This window comes from Castanea sativa, chromosome 1, assembly GCF_040712315.1.
Source record: "Castanea sativa cultivar Marrone di Chiusa Pesio chromosome 1, ASM4071231v1".
Classification (NCBI taxonomy): Eukaryota; Viridiplantae; Streptophyta; class Magnoliopsida; order Fagales; family Fagaceae; genus Castanea; species Castanea sativa.
This window is the reverse complement of record NC_134013.1, coordinates 30367349-30390598: the sequence shown is the minus strand read 5'-3', so window position 1 is coordinate 30390598 and position 23250 is coordinate 30367349. Positions and strand designations below refer to the sequence as shown.

The 23250-nt window shown below is 38.6% G+C and overlaps 3 protein-coding genes and 1 long non-coding RNA gene across 4 annotated transcripts; 1 reads left to right on the top strand and 3 right to left on the bottom strand.

Moving 5' to 3' along the window:
- Nucleotides 1-670: 670 nt before the first annotated feature.
- LOC142624690 (uncharacterized) lies at nt 671-1306 on the bottom strand. Its single transcript, XM_075798389.1, has one exon. It carries the CDS (start codon nt 1304-1306, stop codon nt 671-673), a length of 636 nt encoding a protein of 211 aa, XP_075654504.1.
- Nucleotides 1307-4936: 3630 nt separating this feature from the next.
- Nucleotides 4937-5753, top strand: LOC142606761 (uncharacterized). The gene has a single exon (XM_075778097.1). The coding sequence runs from the start codon at nt 5088-5090 to the stop codon at nt 5562-5564; it is 477 nt and encodes a 158-aa protein (XP_075634212.1). The 5' UTR covers nt 4937-5087; the 3' UTR covers nt 5565-5753.
- Nucleotides 5754-10815: 5062 nt separating this feature from the next.
- Nucleotides 10816-13165, bottom strand: LOC142608911 (uncharacterized). Its single transcript, XR_012839558.1, has 3 exons — nt 12989-13165; nt 11994-12061; nt 10816-11154 (listed from the first exon to the last, which is right to left on the bottom strand). It is a non-coding gene; the product is annotated as an uncharacterized LOC142608911 (long non-coding RNA).
- Nucleotides 13166-16675: 3510 nt separating this feature from the next.
- On the bottom strand, nt 16676-17394 carry LOC142624672 (uncharacterized). The gene is made up of 2 exons (XM_075798351.1): nt 16842-17394; nt 16676-16740 (listed from the first exon to the last, which is right to left on the bottom strand). Exons 1-2 carry the CDS (start codon nt 17392-17394, stop codon nt 16676-16678), a joined length of 618 nt encoding a protein of 205 aa, XP_075654466.1.
- Between the last annotated feature and the right edge of the window lie 5856 nt (nt 17395-23250).

The following is a 23250-nucleotide window of genomic DNA, read 5'->3' as shown; positions in this document are numbered from 1 at the left end:
TCATCGACATATACTTGGACGTTTCTCCCAATCTGTCGCGCAAACATCTTGTTCATGAGCCTTTGATAGGTTGCGCTAGCGTTTTTCAAGCCAAAGGGCATGACTTTGTAACAAAAAAGGCCTTGGCTTGTTACGAACGAAGTCTTCTCCTAATCAGCTTCGTCCATTCGGATTTGGTTATATCCGGAAAACATCCATGAAGCTCAGCAGCTAATGTTGGGCCGTAGAGTCCACCAGGATGTCGACCCGTGGGAGGGGGTAGCTATCCTTGGGGCATGTTTTGTTTAGGTTCGTGAAGTCGACACACATCCTCTATTTTTCGTTGTTCTTTTCAACCATCACGACGTTTGCCAACCAATCAGGGTAGTAAACTTCCTTGATAAATCCCGCCTCTTGTAGCTTGCGAAATTCTTCTGCTACCGCCCGATCTCTCTCTTGGGCGAAGATTCTTTTCTTTTGTCGGACGGGCAAGAAAGATGGCGATACATTCAACCTGTGTACCATAATTGACGGGTCAATTCCTGGCATGTCTTCATGGCTCTATGCGAACATGTCCTGATTTTCTTTTAAGAAGGTCGCGAGTTCTTGACGCACTGTCGGGTCTGCAAGGGTGCCGATTTTGGTCGTCCGCTCCGATTGGGATTCGTCAAGAAGTACGTCTTCGAGCCTCTCAACGGGCTTCATCGCCACGTTCCTTTATGTTCATGGCCTGAAGGTGGTCGTCCATCTCCATCATGGCTACGAAACATTCGCGTGCGGCTACTTGATCTCCTCTCAACTCTCCTACTCCATAATCAGTAGGGAATTTTATCATTAAATGGTAGGTTGAGGTTACAGCCTTCCACGAGTTGAGGGTTGGTCCTATGATGGCGTTGTAGGCTGATGAGCAATCGACTACAAGGAATGCTACATTCCTGGTGATCCGTTGTGGGTAGTCTCCAATGGTTATTGCCAAAGTGACGACACCAAGTGGAAATACTCTCGTTCCTCCAAAGCCGACGAGCGGGGTGTTAGTCGGAACTAGTCGCTCCCTTTCAATCCCCATTTGCTGGAAAGCGGGGTAGTAGAGGATGTCTGCTGAACTGCCGTTGTCGACGAGGACTCGGTGTATGTTATAGTCTCCTGCCTGTATGGTGACGACCAGCGCGTCATCATGGGGATGGTGAAGACGCCGTGCATCTTCTTCTAAGAATCCAATGGAGGGATTGTCAATCCGCGACATTTTGGGTGCGGAACTCGTCATCTGGATGTTCTGAACCATTCTGAGGTATGTCTTTCGGGCTTTCTTCGATGATCCGGCGGTCATGGTGCCCCCTACAATCATCCTTATATCTCCTATGGGTTGCCTGGGGCGATCGTTATCTCATCGAGGAGCTTGACTTTGTGGCGGGTCTTCCTTCTCCTTGCTGACGAACCTCTGCAGCCTTCCCCGTCTAATAAGAGCTTCTATTTGCTGCTTCAAGTCGTAGCAATTAGCGGTGTCATGGCCATGATCTTGATGAAAACGGCAGTATTTGTCCCATGGCCTCTTGTTGGGATTTCCCTTCAGCTTGCCGGGAAAAGTCAAAGCTCCTTCATCTTTAATCTGCATTAGTACCTGGTCGATAGGAGCGTTTAGGGGGGTGAAGCTTGTGAATCTCCTTGCGAGTGGTCTAGGGCATCGATCATCCCGTCGTTCTTCAGTTCTAGCCTTCTTTTGCCTCTATCTGAGCGTGCGTCTTCTTGTCTTCCCCTTTTTCTAGGCTTTTCTTCTCTGGCCAGTAACGCATCTTCCGCGTTCATGTACTTGGTTGCCTTGTAAAATACTTCGGACATGGTCTTTGGGTTGTTCTTATACAGAGAAAACAGGAACTTACCCTTCCGTAGCCCGTTTGTGAATGCTGTTACAAGTATCTTGTCATCCGCCTCGCCTATTAAGAGGGTTTCTTTGTTAAAGCGAGCTATGTATGATCTTAGAGTCTCGTCTTCTCGTTGTCTAATGTTCATCAGACACGCGGTAGACTTCTTATGCCGGTGACTTCCGATAAAGTGTGATACGAATTGCGCGCCTAATTCCTTGAAAGTGCCGATGGAATTAGGCGTCAGCCTACTGTACCCGTCCCTCGCCGGACCTTTCAATGTGGTGGGAAAAGCCCTACACATGATCTCATCCGGTACACCCTGGAGATGCATTAGGGTCTTAAAGGATTCCAAGTGATCCAATGGGTCCTTGGATCAGTCGTAATTTTTCACCTAAGGCATGTGAAATTTTGGGGGAAGGGGGCATGAACTTACGAGCGCTGTGAAAGGCGAATCTGTTCTTTGGACTAGGTCATCCAAGTCGCTGGAGATTCGGCCTCTAAGGGCATTCATCATCACATCCATCCGTTCCTTCATCTCCTGCATCTTAGCTGCTATGTGAGGTGGTAGGGTGTCCGAGATGGACGGTCGGTTAGTGTCTTGTTGCTTTGGTCTACTCGGAGCGTTGCTACCCTCCGGCCTTTCCGGGTTTCTCCCATCCGCGCTTACACCTTCCTAGTCTTCCTCTGGTGCGCTAGGGTGTGTATTCCTTTGCCGCAATTTCTCCTCCAGATCATGATTCTGTTTGGTCAAGCGCTCAACCGTCGCCGCAAGTGTTTGGACTTGCCTCTCCAAGACTGTGGTGTGCGGTTCGTCGCCTTGATTGTTGATTGTTGCCATCGATCGAGTGAGTACCATGCAACTTTTGTCTTAAGGATAGAGCAAAGGCTAATGTTTATGAGTTCCCACAGATGGCACCAACTGTTAGGGATGAAATATCCACCAGTTGTCATGTGGCTCTCATTTGACTCGAAACAAAATCTGCACAACAAAAGACAAGACCAAACCAAGGGCATCGGTGTGGTACCGGCCAAAAACCCTCCGAAGGTCAAGTTAGAGCTTCTTTTCTTCTTCACAACCCTAAAGTGCTAGAGCTGAAGTGAATTATGCGTACCATGGTTTATAAGGGTTTTGAGGTATATATAGTAGTGTGGAGCCGAAATAAGCGCCTTGGTGAGGAAGTACTTTCCTTCTAGGAGAGTAATTTGTGGATTTTACGTATCACTTAGAGCCCTTTTCCTTATAGGAATCTTCTCGACTAAGGCCAAACGTGTAGCGCAAGAACTTTCCTTATACACGCATACGTGGAGGGCAAAATAGGTTATGGATGAAGATTGACTTTTCCTCTTCAGCTTTTCCTTCCTAAGGTCGTCAGCTTTCACATGTTTCCGGAAAGGTCGTCAACTTAGAACCTTTAGCTTTGACTTCGTCAGCTTTCTTCCTTTAGCTTTGATCTCATTAGTTTCCTCCCTTCAGCCCAACGCCGTCAGATATGAGGCGGAGCCGCGGATGTCGAAAGGAGATGGTTCAGTGACCAGAGTTGACGGGCTTGCTACTCCTGTCAGCCTTCTTAAGATATTAGTAATTTGTAAAATCACCCTCATCAAAGGTGATTCTAAGATAATCATCAACGGTCTTTATAGTCCAGATGAATCTTTCTTCTCTAGTCACCTTATTACTGAGGCTATAGTTTGTTCGGATTCTTTTATTTTTTGTTGTTGTTTTACTCATATTCATAAACAATGTAATTTTGTTACTCATAACCTTGCGAGACATGCTAAACATATTTGCGGTATCTTTGTGTGGATGGAGGATGTTCTACCACCAATCAAACTCTATTATTGTAGCTGATTTTGGCTAGTTTTTTTCTTTTTCTTTTAATACAACTATACAAGTATCTTCTTCTAAAAAAAGAAAAAAAGAAAAAAAAAGAAAAGAAAAGTAAAGAAGTACCCTGTACTGTCCAATTAGTATAGATTTAAGTATTTTCACTAATATTATAGTTCGCCCTAGCTAGCTAGTCGCATCATATGCCCAACTATTTTTTCTTCTTAATTTATTTATAGATGGCTGCCGTTACCTAGTGTTCTTAAAACACATATTAAAGTATATTTAATATTCCATAAAACGATATTTTATACCTTTTTAAAAAATTGTGTACCGTCCAATTAGTATATATCAAAGTATTTTCATTAATATTATAGCTCGCCCTAACTAGTCGCATCATATGCCCAACTATTTTTTCTTCTTAATTAATTTATAGATGGCTGCTGTTACCTAGGGTTCTTAAAACACATATTAAAGTATATTTAATATTCCATAAAATGATATTTTTATACCTTTTAAAAAAATTGTGTCAAATTGTGCACAAATATAAAAGAAGTTCTGAACCCTTGGGGAACAAGTTTAACTAAACCCTTTATAGTTTCATTTTTTTTAAAGCTTTAAATGATTTGGCTTTCTTTAGTGGTAACTTGCATGATCATTTTATGATTTACATGATCATCTATATTACTATTTAAGTGGACTTCTCTTGTTTGGATTACTCATTTTTATAGTTTTAAAATGTGCCTACATCCTTATGTTTAAGTGGAGACAAAATTAAAGGACAATCTGGTAAAAATGAAACTTTAACTCCTACTAAAATATTGCCTAAAAAATAGGGTCACCCTCTTGTCGATTTTTAAATTGTTTTATTCACTTATAAGTTAGATTTTCAAAATAAAAAATATATATTTAACACGTTTCTTTTTTGCTACAAAATAGGATCACTAATAAAAAAAATCTTATCCCACCCACAATACGCGTGTGATGAGGGTATTATTTGTAAAAATTGTGATCAAGTGGTTAGTTTGTGGAGGTCAAAAAGCTAATCTAAATCCTAATTAATATTTATTCAGCGAAAAAAAAAATCCTAATTAATATTTATTAAAGTAATGAGAGGTAACATCATAGAAGAGTCTTTCGCACAACCTTCTTCCAATGAATATAGGCTTAAGGAATGGACAGCTTCCACATGGCATCACACACAATTTAATGGTTCACATGTGGCGTACGTGAGCACTGCAAGTACCCTATTAGGTATTAAGTCTTAACTAACGCGTTTGAAGTTCCACCAACCATTTGAAAAGGAAAGAGACTTCTCCTCTGTCTCTCTCTCTCTCTCTCTCTCTCTCAAATCTTCTATAGCTCTTATAGAACCCAAACCATATCTTCCTCTTTCTTTTTGTGTGTGTAAACAGTAAGTAATGGAGAAAGCTCAAGAACACAAACAAAATCAATATGAAAAACCCAAGTCCCATGTATGGGATTGTGGTAGCACACTCTATGACTCCTTTGAGCTCAACTCTTTCAAACGCCAGCTTGATTCGGCTATGGCTACAAGAACCTTTTCCATGTCACGAATACCTGATCGTCAAGCACCTCCTCCTCCTCCTCCATCACAAGCTTCCAAGTCCAAAAAGACCTCGAAGCTATCCCGGTCACTTCACAAGTTTCTCAGGTCAGTGTTCAAGCCAAAACCATCTCCTAGTTCTGTGGTTCGAGTTCAAGATCAACCCAAGGATGGATTTTACTTCGTTTACGATAAGTCCGGGGCACTTACCACCATTCCTGAAGCTCCTGAGATTGATTTTAGTAAGCTTTCGCCGGAAGTCGGTTCCTTGGTAAGAAAGTCAGCCTCAGAGCGGTTTACAGCTACTCCTATTGGTATTTCATGTGCTTAGCGTGCGTTTGGATTAGCTTTTTTTATTATTAGTTTATGTAAAGTTCATTAAAAACTTATTTTTCTATGTACAATGGTACTTAGAAGAATATGCGTGATAGATAAACTTATGTGTATAGTATGAGATTTCTTTGTTAAATTAATACTTTAATGTTTATGATGTAGCGAATAGGATGTACTTTTTTGCTAAGGTGTCTACTGTCTAGTTTATCTTTATCTCATACGTTGCTTGAGGTTCTAAACTTTGACAATTTTATGGTGTGAGTTTCAAACTGATCTGGTCAATGTTTTGGTATGTGTAAGCTAAGAAAAGATTCAAAGGTTTGGATTCCTATAAACTCGTTGATCAAGAACTAAGCTTTCAAACGGGGCCAAAAATCTCTGAGCTGTTTAACACCTTGACGCGTTTAGCAATTTCTTGAATTGATTATCGAGAAGTTAATCTGATCGATTATATATATGGACTAATCAGTGTGTTTACACAAGCTAATAAGACCTATTCATACGGCGGGCTTCAATATTTTACGACTTATATTTCAAGTTCTTTCATTTTGACTTTCTAATGATCTTGAAGGATTTTAGCCTATAAGCTAGATTGACTTCATAATGGTTCTACTTTGTTCAACAAGTTAAAATGATCTTACTTGACTATTGAGATTCACCCAATTAAGTACTATTTGAAAATAAATCATAATTTGTTCCAAAAAAGATATAATCCTTAAATGGATTTTAAATGAGGTACTGTGAGAGCTATGAATTTCTAAATTTCTACCATTTCAACTTTCTTGCATAGTGGTTCAAATATTTATAGAAATATGTACTATGTATTTCCATTTTCCAACGAGCTTTAACTCCGCCTTGAGCCTTCCACAAAATTTCGAACAGCCATAAATTTCTTCTAATTTAAATTTGCAGTTTGTGCTGATGGAAGGACCACACATAACATAATATGGGAGAATGTTTTTATGGTGCTGCTCCTCCATATTATAGCTTTTTTCTTGAACACAAATTGCAAAACAATAAGCTTGAGAACGCAACAATTTTTACAATCAATGATATAATTTGTTATAATTGATGCACAATAAAAAATTATATTGCTGGTGATCTTAGATAAAATAATGTTATTCCAATCACAATAAATCATGTCAACATGTTATAAATGAAATTGTGCCTCTAGTCTCTAATGTTACTCCATATTAAATTTTTTTTTTTTTTTTTTTTGGATAGGAAAAGCATTAACTTTTTATTACTAAGAAAATATAAAATTTACATCATGGATGAGGGCTTGCTTGGCAAAGCAAGGATCCTCTTCAACCCATACAATGTCATTAACAATGCTATAAGCATTTTTTGTTACTAAGTGAGCTGGCATGTTCCCTTGCCTCTTGACATGGGAAAATTGGACTTGTCTAAACTCCATACATATCTCATGGACACCCTGAATAACAGAAGCCACAGTTGAGGGAGGAGATGAAGAACCTGCTGCATTTACCATTACCTGCGAATCTCCCTCCAACACCACATCTGTAAAACCATGGCTCAGAGCAAAAAAAATTCCTGCTTCAAATACCTTGAATTCAGCTTCAAGTGGACTGAGAAGAGCTTCCAATTTTCTGCATAAAGCCACTACAACTTGCCCCATGTTGTCTCGAATTACAATCCCAATATCAGTTGATCTTATATCATTAAAAGTGGCAGCATCAACATTTACTTTACACAACCCTAGTGGTGGTGGGGACCAATTCTTCTTCTGGACCACAGTACTTGAATGCTCATCACTATCATTAGCTGCAAGGAACTCACCCTAGTAATGCATTGCACCATACACTAGCTCTTTCCTAGATTTCACCACACCATTAAGGCTGCGTTTGTTTTGGCTGAAAAGCATTTCAGGAAACTATTTTACACCAGGCATTCCTGCTTCAAATACCTTGAATTCAGCTTCAAGTGGACTGAGAAGAGCTTCCAATTTTCTGCATAAAGCCACTACAACTTGCCCCACGTTGTCTCGAATTACAATCCCAATATCAGTTGATCTTATATCATTAAAAGTGGCAGCATCAACATTTACTTTACACAACCCCGGTGGTGGTGGGGACCAATTCTTCTTCTGGACCACAGTACTTGAATGCTCATTACTATCGTTAGCTGCAAGGAACTCAGCCTAGTAATGCATTGCACCATACACTAGCTCTTTCCCAAATTTCATCACACCATTAAGGTTGCGTTTGTTTTGGCTGAAAAGCATTTCAGGAAACTATTTTACACCAAGCTATGTGTTTGGTACGCATAGAAAATTGGGTCAACGAAAATTATTTTACACATTGACTGTAAAATAATCATTTCCACCTGTAAAATTATTTCCGTTCTTATTTTACCTTCAAATCTCATTTTCCAGATTGAAAACAGAGAGAGAGAGAGAGAGAGAGAGAGAGAGAGAGAGAGAGAGAGAGAGCAACCCAGATCGCACCACTGCCCCCAACCCCAGATCGCACTGGTCTCGTCGCACCCCAGCACCGTGATCTTGCGCCATCGAGCTTGAACTGGCGAGATCGAGCCATGAGATCGTGCCAGCGAGATTGCGTTGGCAAGATCGTCCCGTTAAGATCGCACCGTGAGATCGCATCGCCGAAGCCTGCCACCGCTAGACCGGTCTCGTCACCCATGACCCACCGACCACCAATCTCTCTCTTTCTCGATCTACCTCTCCCTTGCTGTCGAGCTTGCGATGACTCTCTCTTCCTCCCCCCTCTCTCAATTTGACCGAAAGATTTATTGTTTTGAGAATGGTGTTGTTTGATTTTTGTTTGTTTAAAAGTTTATATATTGCAATTTTCTATTATAAAATTTGTTTGAGAGCTGAGAAAATGGCTGGGAAAATGTGAGAAACTAGTAGAAAATTTGTATTTTCAAAATGTTACCAAACACTGAAAATTATTTTCTAATATAACTTTTAAAATGCAACCAAACACTAGAAAATATTTTCCTTTCCTGAAAATATTTTCACCTGAAATTATTTTACACTCGAAAAATATTTTACACTGAACCAAACGCAGCTTAAGACGCAATTCATTTCAACTGTACCACAACTTCCATGCTATCATAACCAGCCGAGAAAAGGAATCCAAATTCACATTTTCAGCCAACAACAATTGCCACAAGATATCCATGAAAGAAATATCATCCCTTCTATCTAAGCTTAGGACCAACTTAGAACACTCCCACACCTCTTGTGCTCTCGGACAACTCCACAAAGCATGACCAGCAGTATTGGGCTCCTCTTTACACCACTTGCATGAATCATCTGTTAACACCTTCCTTCTCCTTAGATTTACTTTTGTAGGCACTGCTTCCCTACATGCTCTCCATGCAAAATGCCTAACCTTATGGGGAATAGGAAGCCTCCAAAGACTTCTCCAAAACCTTCTCATCAAGCTAAAATCTAAAGCACTCCCTCTATTTTCAGAAAATAATATTGTCACAGCCAAATGGTAAGCACTTTTGATAGTAAACTTAACATTAGCTGTTTCAGCCCACACCAATTTATCCAAAGGGAAATGGACACTTAAAGGGATACTTTTGATTGCTTTAGCCTCATGTGGCAGAAAAATAGAGTCCACAACCGAAGATTTCCAACACATGGCATCAATATCTATCAACTCTCCAACCTGTGTGTCCTCATGCAAGAACAATCGATGAGAAATCACCACATGAGAGGATGAACTAGGCATCCATCTATCTCCCCACACCTTCACATCCCTCCCATTTCCCACTCTCCACATCATTCCTTCCTTCACCAATTCTTGTGCCACCATGATACTCCTCCATGTATAAGACAGATTATGGCGTAGAGAGGCATGAATAAAGTCACATTTAGGAAAATATTTAGCTTTCAAAACCCGGAACACCAATGAATCTTGGGCTAATTGCAATCTCCACCCTTGTTTGGCAAGTAAAGCCAAGTTAAAACATTTCAAATTTTTAAACCCCATACCACCACAAGCTTTGGGCTCACACATCTTTTCCCGAGACACCTATGAGATTTTCTTCTCCTCGAATTTTTGGCCCCACCAAAAGTTTCTAATCATACTTGTTAGATCATCATATAGTGAATCCGGGATTTTGAAGCAACTCATTGTGTATGTTGGGATTGCCAAAGCGATTGCTTTAATATGGATTTCTTTGCCCGCTTTAGATAACAACTTCTCCTTCCATCCTGCCAGTTTTTTACCAAGCTTCTCCTTGATGTCATTAAAAGTATTCCTCTTGTTTTTCCCCACAAGTGATGGTAAACCAAGATACTTATCATGTTGTTTTATGACTTGAGCCCCAAACCTTCTTTGGATTTCCCCTTGAATATCTCCTGGAGTGTTTTTGCTAAAGAAGAGAGAGGTTTTTGCTCAGTTTAACTGTTGACCCGTGGCTCTCTCATAGACTCCCAACACTCTTTGTAGTTCATCACAATCATCCAACGAAGCTCTACAAAAGATTAGGCTATCATCTGCAAAAAATAGATGGGAGAGTTCAGGCTCCTCTCTGCAAACTGAAATTCCCTTCATAACACCATTAGCCACTGAAGCCTTAATAAGAGATGATAAACCCTCTGCACATAGGAGAAATAAATAAGGCGATAATGGGTTCTCTTGGCAAATACCCCTAGTAGGAGTAATGCATCCCATAGGCATCCCATTGACCCTAATTGCATAGGTAACAGAGTTAATACACTTCATAACAAGACATCTCCATCTTTCAGCAAAGCCTAACTTCTCCATAATTTTTTCCAAACAACACCACTCCACCCTATCATATGCTTTACTCATGTCAAGCTTTAGAGTCATCTCCCCAACTTTCCCCCCCTTCTTTTTTACTAATATGATGCATAGTTTCAAACGCTATCAACACATTATCAATAATAAGTCTACCATGCACAAATGCACTTAGAGAATCACTAATAATTGATGGCAATATTCTTTTAAGTCTATTAGCTATAGCCTTTGAAGCAATCTTATAGATTACATTGCATAAACTAGTAGGCCTAAAATCAATAACATATTTTGGCTCTTTAACTTTAGGAACAAACACCACATGAGTTTTGTCACGACCCAAACCTGTACTTCAGAATTTAGAGCATGACCGGCATGTTAATATCAAGTTTACCTCAATACTAACACGAACCAACCTAAACAGAAGGTGCTTATCAAGAACTGTTTCCTGTACACCTGCTTATTTTCTTGCATAAAAGCCATAATATACAAAAATGTAAAAACCTTGAAAATTCATTTCAATTGAACTTTGCAAGATTGCCACTTGGCTGAAACTTCAGGTATTCGTGCAAATATTACATAGCTAAATGTTTAGCAAAAACTTTTATTTACAAACCTAACCCCAAAGACATACAACTGGGGTTCAAACCAAACTAAAGTTCAAAATTACATCTGTGCTCAAAGGATCAAGTACATCTTGATTCCTTTTATACAACAAAAGAGCTAAACTACTATACAAAAAAAAAAAACTATACAATCTAAACAAAAGAGAATCACAGAATCTTGCTACCTCTAATACTCTCGCTGCTTCCAGGAAGAACCTGTGCACTAAAATATAATAGGGTGAGCTGCGAAGCCCAGTAAGGTTTTTAAGCTCCATGGGCCTTTGATAAGAATGCATGTAAATCAAATACTTTATGGATATGCCAGCTTTGATAAAATAGCCTTCATACTATTCATATTGTTCTTAAATTAACTTATGAACTTTCAAATGAAAATACTTCATTTTCCTTTCATATAATAATAAAAGAACATGATAAGGAACTTAAACATAATTCAACATACTTTTCTTATCGTCATACTTTTCTTATAACTTGCAAATAGCTTAATAGCTCTTTTATAATGCATATTAGTTAGTCCAATTGTAAGTCTGTCACAACTTTGGGAGGCTTCCAGCACTTAGTGCCAGGCATCCAGCATTCCCCACAATGCTAGGTAATTCCGGAATCATATCATAATACTTACTTTCAACCATGGGGGTAGGTTGACATCCTCCACAAGTTGGCGGTTACCAACAAGGGCGGGTACAGCAGAGCCAGTCCCACTTTTAAATGGCCAAACAAAATCTCCATGGAAATACCAGTACTATAACCCCTACTGGCTGAGTTCAGATCATGACAATGGAATAACTAAAAACTATACTTTTACATAACTATTTAATAACAGTAGCATATCCAATTCTTTCTTTAAACATTATGTTCGTGATATGAGTAATAGCATCAATATGCTAAAATTATCATATATATAAGATTCAATAAGTCACGAACATAAATCTTTACTTGAATCATGCTTATATGTAATATCTCTAATTAAAAGGTTTTAATGCGTTATAATTTTTTCTAAATAGTCCTTATGCTTATCAAACGCACATGTCACAAGTCCCTTACCTGAAAACAGATGACGCGAGAGATTTGTACAAGAGGAGCTCAAGTGTCCGTGTTCTCGTTCTCGACACCTAAATGAAAGACCAAAACTTATTACTAACAACTCTTCCTAAAAATAAACTTCTACCTCGAACACAACCTAACTCTCAACTTAGTAAAAAAAAACTTAATTCCCAACACATAGAGTTCCCCTAAAACAAGGTACAATCACCAAACTCATAACATACCAAAACATAGAGAAACCAAGCCATAAAAATTCACATATGATCTAAACATACCAAAAGATAAGCACATTAAATTATAGCTCAAAACATTTACCCTAACTTCAAAATTAAATCTACAAAGTCATAGTTATCCTACACTGTTTACTGATCATTTCAGTAGCAAATTCCCCATTTGTAAAATACGAATGGGCTGTCAAAACATATCCAATTGTCATGAAATTTTACAGAGCTACTCCCCTTTATGTCTAATATATACCGTATAAATTTCAAAGTCAAATAATAAAACCATAATTTATTAAAAATCTTACAAGGAAACGTGCTCAAAACTGTCCTGATAGAAATTTATACAACTTAGAAATTAAACCATTATTTTTGTATTAGTCCAAATGCAGTGAGACCAGTTCCAAAACAACCATATGTGTCTTAGGATTCATAAAAACTACTCCTAGCATCATAATTCACAGCAAATGATTTAATACAGAATTTTCTTGTAGTGAACATCAAATCTGTCACAGTGACAGCTTTAGTGCATATTGATACAAAATTCACCAACTAAATGCAAATGGTCTTCAATTCATTTGGGTATTTTTATACCAATACAATAAACATTAAAATAACTTATTAAGCATCCAATAGACCATAACACCATCAAACTTTCAACTTACAAAAACAGAATCACAAGTTCAGCCCCTAAAATCAGATTTGAGAACAAAGAAGGGAAAACAATTAAACTATCAAAATACTCTAAAATCAAATAAGGTTTTAATTACTTACCCACAAATTTGAAGCTGAAACTTTAGTTTTAGGCTCTTAATTCCTTCTTTAGAGTGAGATTTTGTTTTGGTGAGAGAGGGAGAGAGAGAGCTCTTGCCGTGTGAAAGCAAAGAGAGAAAGAAAAGAAAGAGCAAAAGAAAGGAAGCAAGAAGCTTCTGGTACAGCAAAAGAAAAGATGAGGAATTGACTTTGAGGGGTGTACGTGTATAGCAAAGGAGAAAAAGATCAAGACCAACTTTTTTCCACTTTTTGGCATTTGCACTTTTCACCCCATATAAACTTATATTTCAAGAAATGCCCAATGACAATATAACTTTGCATATATGTGTATGTGTGTGTGTGTATATATATATATATATATACATATATATCCTTATCTTCATAAAATTTATTTTCTACAACATCAAAAGAGCATATGTCTTTTATAATATCACAATAGCAAAGTTTTAATGCACTTAAAATAATTAAGGTAATAACAAACATATAAACTCATAAATTTAATTATGCAATTAGGTTGGGGGTGTTACAAGTTTGATTAAAGCTAACCAAGACCATGGTTCAGGAAATCCAAGACCGTTTTGCAAACCACATGCCCACATGTACTCCAAAAATGTTGATAAAATAAAGGTGGCATACCATTCGGACCTGGTGCCTTCAGATGATACATTTGCTTTAGAGCTTTACAGCTCACCCTCATGAAACTCACGAGCCAAATTAGCATTCATCCCCCCTGAAACCTTTAGCTGAACTGCATGGATAAACTCCTCAAGCTCTACGGGTTGGGAAGAAGAGAATAGACCCATGTAGTACTCCATAAAAATGTTAGCTATCTTGGCCTCCTCCTCATGCCACACCCCATTCACATAAAAATATCATCAATATGATTCTTGCTTTGACGATCTGAAGCTTTTGCATGAAAATACTTCGTGTTCCTATCACCACTTTGAAACCAATTTTTCTTAGTCCTTTGCCTCCACATCTTATCCTCTCTATCCAACCAACAATTAAGTTCAATCCTCGTTTTTTTCTCAATGCATGAATTTGGTTTGAAGAAGCAGGTTGATTCCCCAACAATTCCAACCTTGCTTGTAGTTCGGCCACCTTAGCCCCCACATTACCAAACTCCTCTTTGTTCCATCTCAATAATTCAGATTTGAACCTTTCCAAACAATTTGACATAGCCCAATCCGATCCCACCATTTCCCTTTCCTCCCAAGCCTCCTTAACGACCTCCTCACAACAAGCATTGTTGAGCCACATGGATTCAAATCTAAACAACTTTCTTTTTCTTCTCCTACTAGGCCGGTTCTTAAAGTGTAGGGAGAGAGGTGAATGGTCTGATGGCGAGGAAGAGAGATGATGTAAAGTTTCCATTGGGAAAAGATTCAACCAATCTATATTCCCCAAAGCTCTATCCAATCTCTCTCTAATTTGAAGACCATCTCTTTGTTGAAATAGCCAAGTAAACTTTGGCCCCACAAACCCCAAATCTCTAAGTTCACAATAATTAATCACCTCCATAAACAACTCCATTTGTCTTTTTGGCCTCATATGTCCCCCTTCCTTTTCCGATAACCCAATGATTTCATTGAAATCCCCAATAACCAACCATGGAAGTGAAGATGAATTCTTCAAAAACTTCAGTTTAGCCCAAGACTCCAGTCTCCTTTCCGTTTCTGGACTACCATAAAACCCAGTAAGATGCCACCAACCAATACCCGAACCACCATCAATCCATGCATCCATATGATCATAAGCATAAGATTGCACATCAAGAGTCACCCCATATTTCCAAAATAAAGCCAAACCACCACTATTACCATTGCTCGGAACAAACACCCCATGCTTTAAATTACACATTTCTTTTACGTTATCTATCCAATCCTTCTTATCTACCTTAGTCTCCATAAGAAATACTATGTTAGGCTCTTCTTTATTTACCACCTTTTCCAAGGCACAAATTTTTTGGAGGTTCCCAAGCCCCGGACAATTCCAGCTTATAATACTCATTATGCTCGACAGCGTTGCCTAGCAACCTCCGCCGTTGGAATAAGTTCAGTCATCTTAGTTGTCTTACCACTCTTCCTACCAAATTCACTACCACTAGGCCCCTCCATAAATTGTTTTATGTTTCTGCCCAACATTAATGTCCATTCTAGAGCTCATTGTTTCCTCTAAAGGTCTCCCTTCCTTCCTTTTCCAACTACCTTGTTTAACCTTGCCCATTCATGGACTACTATCCCCCTTCACGTTAGAACCCTTAGCAGCTGACTCACCACCATTTTTTCCTTTGCACGAAATTCTATTGGTCCTCTTTAATTTAATGACATCAATTGAGTCAGACCCTATTTTAAAACCCAACCTAAAAGAGTCCACTTCAAGCCCAACCCTTAAAACCTGAGAAATATTCTCCACATTTAAATTAGGAGTAACCCTAGCTATGAAGCACGGACGCGGCAAAACGCCCGCCGCACCCGCATCCGACGTGGCGACGCGGCTGCCTGCGCGTCGGTGCTGCGCCCAGTTTTTTTTCGTTTCACAACACGGCGCAGACTCGGCCCGACTCGCGCTGACGCGGCTCAGACTTGGCCAGACTAACGTCGATTCGGGCCAAATCGGTTCGTATCGACCGAAATCGCCGAAACACACCGTACCGGCAAAATGAAAACTGAACAAAAAATGGATAAAAACTTGTGATTGACTGTCTTTTGAGCCAGCGAAGATGGAGAGGAAAGTGGATAGTATTATTAGGAGAAGAAGAGAGAGAGTTGGGGAAGAAAAGAAAGTGAGACTCGTCGGAGATGAAAACTTAGAAAAGAAAGTCTCTGTGTCTCTCTGTGTGCTAACTGAAGGCAAAAGGTTTATCCAAACAAAGGTAACTGAGGGCAAAAAGGGAAAGAAAAAAAAAACTATTTTCAAACCCACGTGAAGGGCCAGAGGTTCGTGGGTAAGGCTGACAATTTTGGAGATATTTTTTTAGTCTAGAATTTGGTAGAACCCACGTGAGGTGGCTTTATTAAGTGGGTTATTAAGGATTTAATTTAATTTAATTTAATTTAATTTTGTCTTGAAAAAGGTATTAAGTGGATTGTATTTAATTTATTAACATTATGTTTTAGTTATTATCTACCATTATTTTTAAATTTGGCATATTTTTATATAATGTGAAAAAGATGCATAGTAATATATTAAAAATATAAATATAAATATTTTTAATAATTTTTTAATTGCTGCACCCCGCCGTACCTGCACCCTACTTTTTAAAAAATTGCCGAATTTCGCACCCGCACCAGCACCTGAGTCCAAAAACACACCCGAGTTTCATAGAACCCCAGCATCCTGAACAGCCATATCTATCAAACTTGTGTCACATAATGCTTCTTTAGATTTCGCATTACTTGATTCAAGGATAATATCTCCTACCCCAGCAATTGCCGCATCAATCTCCTCCAAAACGTCCTCAAAATCAGCATCACGCCGTGCCACATGACTATCCCTCTGATCTCTTTCCTTATCCAAACATCCCGTATCCCCTCTAATTGGAATATTCTCTGAAAAAACAGGAAACATGCCACGAAACTCGGAGTTGTTCTGCGCAGCCAGCTCACTCCTACCAACTGCTGCTCTTTGCCCCGTCCTGTTCTGGGAATCAATCATCGTCTCTCCCTCTGCTCTTGGTGGTGATCGCTAACGACCACCCACTACCTTTAACCAATCTCCATACTGAAGTTCCATCGTCGCTCCACTCTTTTCTGCAGCAAAGAAACCAGGACAGTGCTTCAAGTCATGCCCAACAAAGCCACAAAAGTGGCAGAACATCACCAATACTTAAATTTTAACCATGTATGGTTACCTTCAGAGTCTGAAACAAAACACCCCCTTCTTAATGGTTTTGAAACAGAGACAGACACTCTCACTCGCATAAAGAGGCTTTGTAAATCATTGGACCTTCTTTTTTCCACTTCCTCCACCGTACCAATTTGACCACCAATATCTACTGCTACTTGTGGAGAAACCATATCAAAGGGTGCAGAAGCATGATCAAGAACTACATTGGCTGTAGACATCCCTCTCTGCCACCTCCTCAGCAACAACAATTGATTATCAAAAGTCCAGGGACCATCTTTAAGAATCTGAACCATCTGAAATTCAGCCTTAAACTTAAACTGAAACAAATTTGAACCAACTTCCACAATCTGCAACTTAGAGCCCAACACCCAAACCCTCCTTAAAGTACTCAAAGCAGCTCTCTCATTATACGACTTACATGTTAAGAACTTCCCTACCAAACTAAGCACACAACTTTCGATCTCACTAATTCTCCTTTCATCAGCGATCTGAATAACTTCCTCCTCGTCGGACGTAAGTTTTAAGTTTTCTAAAATTTCAGAAACACCCTCAGCCATGATGCACAAAGACACGATTAGAGAGAGAGAGAGAGAGAGAGAGGAAAAAGGAAGGATAAAACTCAGCCCCATAGGTTAACCTAAAGGAGATAAGGACTCATTTTGAAAACGAAAGGGAGAACTTCTACCAGGAGGAGAGAATTTTTATCAATTACTTTTAATCGATCTTCTATATTAAAATGTTTGGTTAATAAAGATAGACGAATTACTCAGTATGTTGGCACAAATTAAAATCTTTTTCTATCTAGTCCGGGCCATCTTAGGACTGATCTTTTTTTTTTTTTTTTTTTTTTTGAGGAGAGGACTGATCATTTTGGCACCAAGATGGTTGTTCTCTATAATACCAACTGTCCTGTCGAAAACAATTAAGGCTGCCTCTTGCCCCATATTCTTCGTCTAGAAACCATCATGCCAGACTGGCAAATTTTTTTGTTTGTGGTTCCCGAACATAGTGTATTTGTTACTATTTAAACTTGAGGCCTATCTGAATCCTACCTCAGGTGATGACTTAAACAAGTGAGCTGTTTTATTAATTATATGACCTACGTGACAGTATCATATGAACAATTTTGCATATATCAAAAGTTCAAAACAAATTTTCACCCAAAAAAAAAAAAAAAAGTTCGAAACAATAATAGAGTTTCCAGTCTCACTACAGGTTAAAAAATCTGGTACCAAAATTAGCGTATGTACTAATTTAGAGTTACCCTTTTTGATAACTAATATGGTATTGAGTACCTCGGATCAAACCTAGAAAGCATTAAACCCACCTACTTGATGCGAATAATATATATATATTTTTATGTGACTTGATGCGAATAATTACTCAATACGTCTTGAAGTATAGCAATGCGGAATGCGGCATCTGTTTGGGGAAGAGATTAGAGCCTGAGATATTTATATTTTTTAAACAAAAAAATTCCACAGCCACACACCTGTTTCTCATCACATGACTTTCTCTTTTTTTTTTTTTTTGGCTAAACAACAACGTTATCATCCAATAAGCAAAACAATGGCTGTCAGCCTTACCAATATTTGCAATTTGACGTGAAAGATGTAAGAAAATTATTATTTAATATTATTTATGTTTACAAGTCAATTGTATTTTTATATTTTAGGTCTTAATAGTTTATTAGGCTATTAGTATTTTAATTTGGAAGCAAGGTTATTTTTGTAATAAGGCAATTAGAGTTTCGTAGCCAATTAGAACTAGGGTTTAACAATCCTTTATAAGCAACTTATTGTACTCTTTGAGGAGATAGTTGATATTTTGATAAATGAAAAAAAATGGCCATTTAGTCTTTCTTTGGTCTGGTGTTGACTCCAGGTTCTACCCTAGGTGCTGACTCCTAGTGGTTTTCCACAGCCACACACCTGTTTCTCATCACATGACTTTCTCTTTTTTTTTTTTTTTTGGCTAAACAACAACGTTATCATCCAATAAGCAAAACAATGGCTGTCAGCCTTACCAATATTTGCAATTTGACGTGAAAGATGCAAGAAAATTATTATTTAATATTATTTATGTTTACAAGTCAATTGTATTTTTATATTTTAGGTCTTAATAGTTTATTAGGCTATTAGTATTTTAATTTGGAAGCAAGGTTATTTTTGTAATAAGACAATTAGAGTTTCGTAGCCAATTAGAACTAGGGTTTAACAATCCTTTATAAGCAACTTATTGTACTCTTTGAGGAGATAGTTGATATTTTGATAAATGAAAAAAATGGCCATTTAGTCTTTCTTTGGTCTGGTGTTGACTCCAGGTCTACCCTAGGTGCTGACTCCTAGTGGTTTTCCCGCTTGGTTCTGACTCCAAGCAAGGTCTAGGTGCTAGCCCTTAGGTCATATCCCTTTTATTTTATTGTTATTTCAAAATTGACAAAAAAAGAAAAGAAAGAAAAAGACAAAAGACATAACTCAATTTCTTTGAAATATCTGATTCTCATTATTAATTGTGGAGCTTATTGGAATTTGACTTTTATTTGGGCTATCTCTCAATATTGGAACACTGTCACTACTTGACTGCAATTTATTCATTTGACTCTTTGATCTAGTCTCTACATGTACTCTTGCTTGACCTTGATTTTATATTGAGAATTGGTTATTTGAATTTCTTGGAGAATCCTCAAGAAACACCAAAGCCTAATGTTGACACAAACGTACATGTCTCGACAAATGTTGCTTTAACATGTGTGCAAGGAAATGAATCTATTGAAGAGTAGCAAGGTGAAGAGATGGTTTCTACATAGAGTATTATGGTAGAGGGTGCACATGATGTGATATTGGAAGCTAATGAATCTGCTTTTGACCAGCCTTCCGTGGTGCATGAAGACAAACAGTTTGCTAAAGTGGAGAAAGTGGATAACATAGTGCTCCCACTGGTTCAAGATAAGATTATATTGATTCCACACATTGATTTTGTTATTCCAGAAGAGTTTGACATGGTGAAATTCAAGGTTTTTCTTTTCTCTATTCTCCCTAAGGTGATTTCAAACTAGAAGCAAGTGTTACTTATCAGCATCCTAATTCTTCAATGCTTTAGAACTCGAGGTCGAGTTTTCTCCAACCAGAGGAGAATGATGCGGAAGATGCAAGAAAATTATTATTTAATATTATTTATGTTTGCAAGTCAATTGTATTTTTATGTTTTAGGTTCTAGTAGTTTATTAGGCTATTAGTAGTTTAATTTGGAAGCAAGGTTGTTTTTGTAATAAGGCAATTAGGGTTTCATAGCCAATTAGAACTAGGGTTTAGCAATCCTTTATAAACAACCTATTATACTCCTTGAGGAGATAGTTGATATTTTGATGAATGAAAAAAAAAATGGCCGTTTGGTCTTTCTTTGATCTGGTGTTGACTCCAGGTCTACCCTAGGTGCTGACTCCTAGTGGTTTTCTCGCTTGGTGCTGACTCCTAGGTCATATCTCTTTTATTTTGTTGTTATTTCAATTTTGTTCTTGTTGTCCTGCATCAATATTGGTATCAAAGCAAACACCGATCTGTTTGAAGTATCATTGCAGTCAGTCCAAAACCAAAAAAAAAAAAGAAAGGAAAAAAAAAAGCTTTCACCGTATATTTTCCACCACCAGAAACCCAGCCACCATACCACCTTCAAAATCCCTTCACAACATCTCTGTCAAACCAACAATAGAAAACCATCTTTCAACACCCACATGTATCAAGCCACCAGAAGACTTTGACCCAAAAACCAACAAACCCCATTTGTCAATCTTGGCCATTGTTGAAAAAAAAAAAAAAAAAAAAACCAGATTTTGAAGCCCACCAGAAACCTCAATCCAAAAACCCATAAAATCTACACCCACCGCCGCAGAACCCAATAGCCACCAGCCGCCGCAAAGCCCAACACCGCACCTAACTCACTAGCCGCCAAAACCCAAAACCCAACACCTCACCCTCGACCACCGCCGCTGAGGACGTTGACCATCGCCGATGCCAAAGCTCGAGACGAGCAACCGCCACTCCTCCATGCCTCGTGCCGCCGCTGTCTCCACATCTTCGCGCCGCCACCAAGTGTCGGTCTCCAACGCCGGTCGAGGACCCTCATCGCAGAGACAGCCTCTGTTTCCAGTTTAAATTCTTTTGAGTTTTGTTAGTCAGTTTTGAGTTTCTGTTCTCTTAGTTTATCGTATTTGACTCTTGTATTTTGTTATTTTCATTAAAAAAAAATCAAAAGGAAGGAAAAGAAAGGAATTATTGTTGCTGTGACAACCCATTGGGCCCTTAAATTATTGTTGCATGTATTGGGCCTTGAATTGTTCTCTACAGGTCCAATCTGTCCAAGTTAGAAATCTATTCCAACGATCTGTCTAGAGAACATCACAGCAACCTAGGTTCTTGTTCCAACTTCCAGCTATTTTAGAGAATCATGGTAATATTAGAAGCACCTTATTTTGATGGTTGTAAAACTAATCCACGGGATTTTGTCAACTGGATGAATGGGATGGAGCAATTCTTTGAGCAAGCAAATTGGGCTAATAACAAAAAGTTTAGGTATGCAAAGTTGAAGTTAAAAGGTGGAGCACAAAGGTTTTGGTAGAAGCTTGAATATTTCCGCTATCTAAACTATGAACCTGCCATTAGTGTGTGGGAAGATACGAAAGAAAAGCTTTGTGATGATTATTTGTCACCATACATTCGAGCTAAGTATCTACCCCAATCTCAGTGTGGTACTTTTCAAGTTGAAGCAAATACGATGAATTCTCATTCCATTTCATATCCCTTTATTTTATTGTTATTTCAATTTTGTTTTGGTTGTCCTACGTCACAATTACTACAGGAAGACTATACATTTTAAACACCAAGCTCTACAAAATCTAATTGCATACTTTGTAGCCACATTGGCAGCATTATTGCAACATCTTCTAACCCAACTAAATTTACAGTTCAAAAAGAAGTTACTAAGATCAAGAATATTACTAATAGTAGTGGCAATGGACCAATGAGGTTGTAGATCAGGTATGGTAAGGGGATCAAAACAGGACTTAGCATCTCCTTCGATGATGATATGCTGCCAATTTTCCTTTTGCACTAGTTGGATTGCCCAATATACAGCTGCAGCTTTAGCTTGCGTTGGCGAGCACCCTTCATGCCTTCTAGACCAAACTTTAAGCACCTCTCCATTTTTGTTTCTAAACACCACCGCCAAAGCAGTAGCATTTTCAGTCACAGCAGCATCCACATTGATTTTAATCCATCCATCCTCTGGAGCTTCCCAACCATTTGCGCTCTTGTCCTTGGATGTGGTCTCTTCCTTCGATAAGGTCTTTGCATATTCCAAAGTTCTCTTCTTTATAAGTTGGGAGGCCTCCATAATGTCAATGTGGCCAACATTGTGCAATAACTGATTCCTCATGAACCAAATTGCTTCTATAGTGATCAATATTCTTAATGAGTCTAGCTCCTTATCCTCTTTATTCCTCATTGCTACCACCCCCAAAAAGCTGTTAGGACTAACTATGAATTTGACTATATCCATATTAGTGGATATCGGTATGGAATCTGATCTCAATCCATCACAGCTAGCAAACCACATAGCCCTAGCAACATTGCACTTAAAAAATAGATGACAGCAATTTTCTATACTTTCACCACATAACACACAGTTAGGATCACCTTCACCAATCCTTAGCACAATATTTTCTTTTGTGGGGATAACATTTTGTCCTATCCTCCACAATAGCATCTTTGTTCTTTCTCGAGCTCTCAGCCTCCACAATTTCTGCCAAGGCACATCATATGGAGCATTGTTTGGAGATTGATCATGGGATGCTCTATGGGCTAACTTAACAGAGAAGTTGCCCTTTCGGTCTAGAACCCAAATAAGCTTGTCTAGTCTTGGGCTCAATGGGATTTGGATTTGGATAATTGCTTGGACAGAAGTTGGGTCAAACAACTCTTGGAGAAGGTTGGTTTTCCAACTACGACAACTTGCATCAATTAATTGTGATACCATCAAAGGGTTCTGGATGATGCTATCATCTTTTGGTTTAGGTTTGAATGCTTGAACCCAAGGGATCCATGGATCTAACCAAGCATTTACAGATATACCATCACCTATCAAATAACAAGCCCCTTTTGCAATAAGTTTCTTAGCCCCTTCTATTGCTTTCCACACCGGTTAAGCTCTCTTAGGAGGATTTTTCCGAAGCCAATCATTTCTAACTTTCTACTTTGCCCTAAGTATTCTCATACATAAACTATCTCTCTTCGTGGCTATCATTCAAGCAAGTTTGGTCAATAGGGCTTGATTCACATCTTTGGCTTTTTTGAAACCCAACCCTCCTTGGCACTTTGGTTGGCACAACTTATCCCAAGCCCTCCAAGCTACGAATC

Bases quoted from the DNA above. Each gene is read 5' to 3' on its own strand.
- LOC142624690 (XM_075798389.1), bottom strand. From the start codon at position 1,306: ATGACCGCCGGATCATCGAAGAAAGCCCGAAAGACATACCTCAGAATG.
- LOC142624672 (XM_075798351.1), bottom strand. From the start codon at position 17,394: ATGGCTGAGGGTGTTTCTGAAATTTTAGAAAACTTAAAACTTACGTCC. The intron at 16,741-16,841 runs GTAACCATACAT...TCTTTGCTGCAG, and splicing joins TTTTGTTTCAGACTCTGAAG to AAAAGAGTGGAGCGACGATG.
- LOC142606761 (XM_075778097.1), top strand. From the start codon at position 5,088: ATGGAGAAAGCTCAAGAACACAAACAAAATCAATATGAAAAACCCAAG.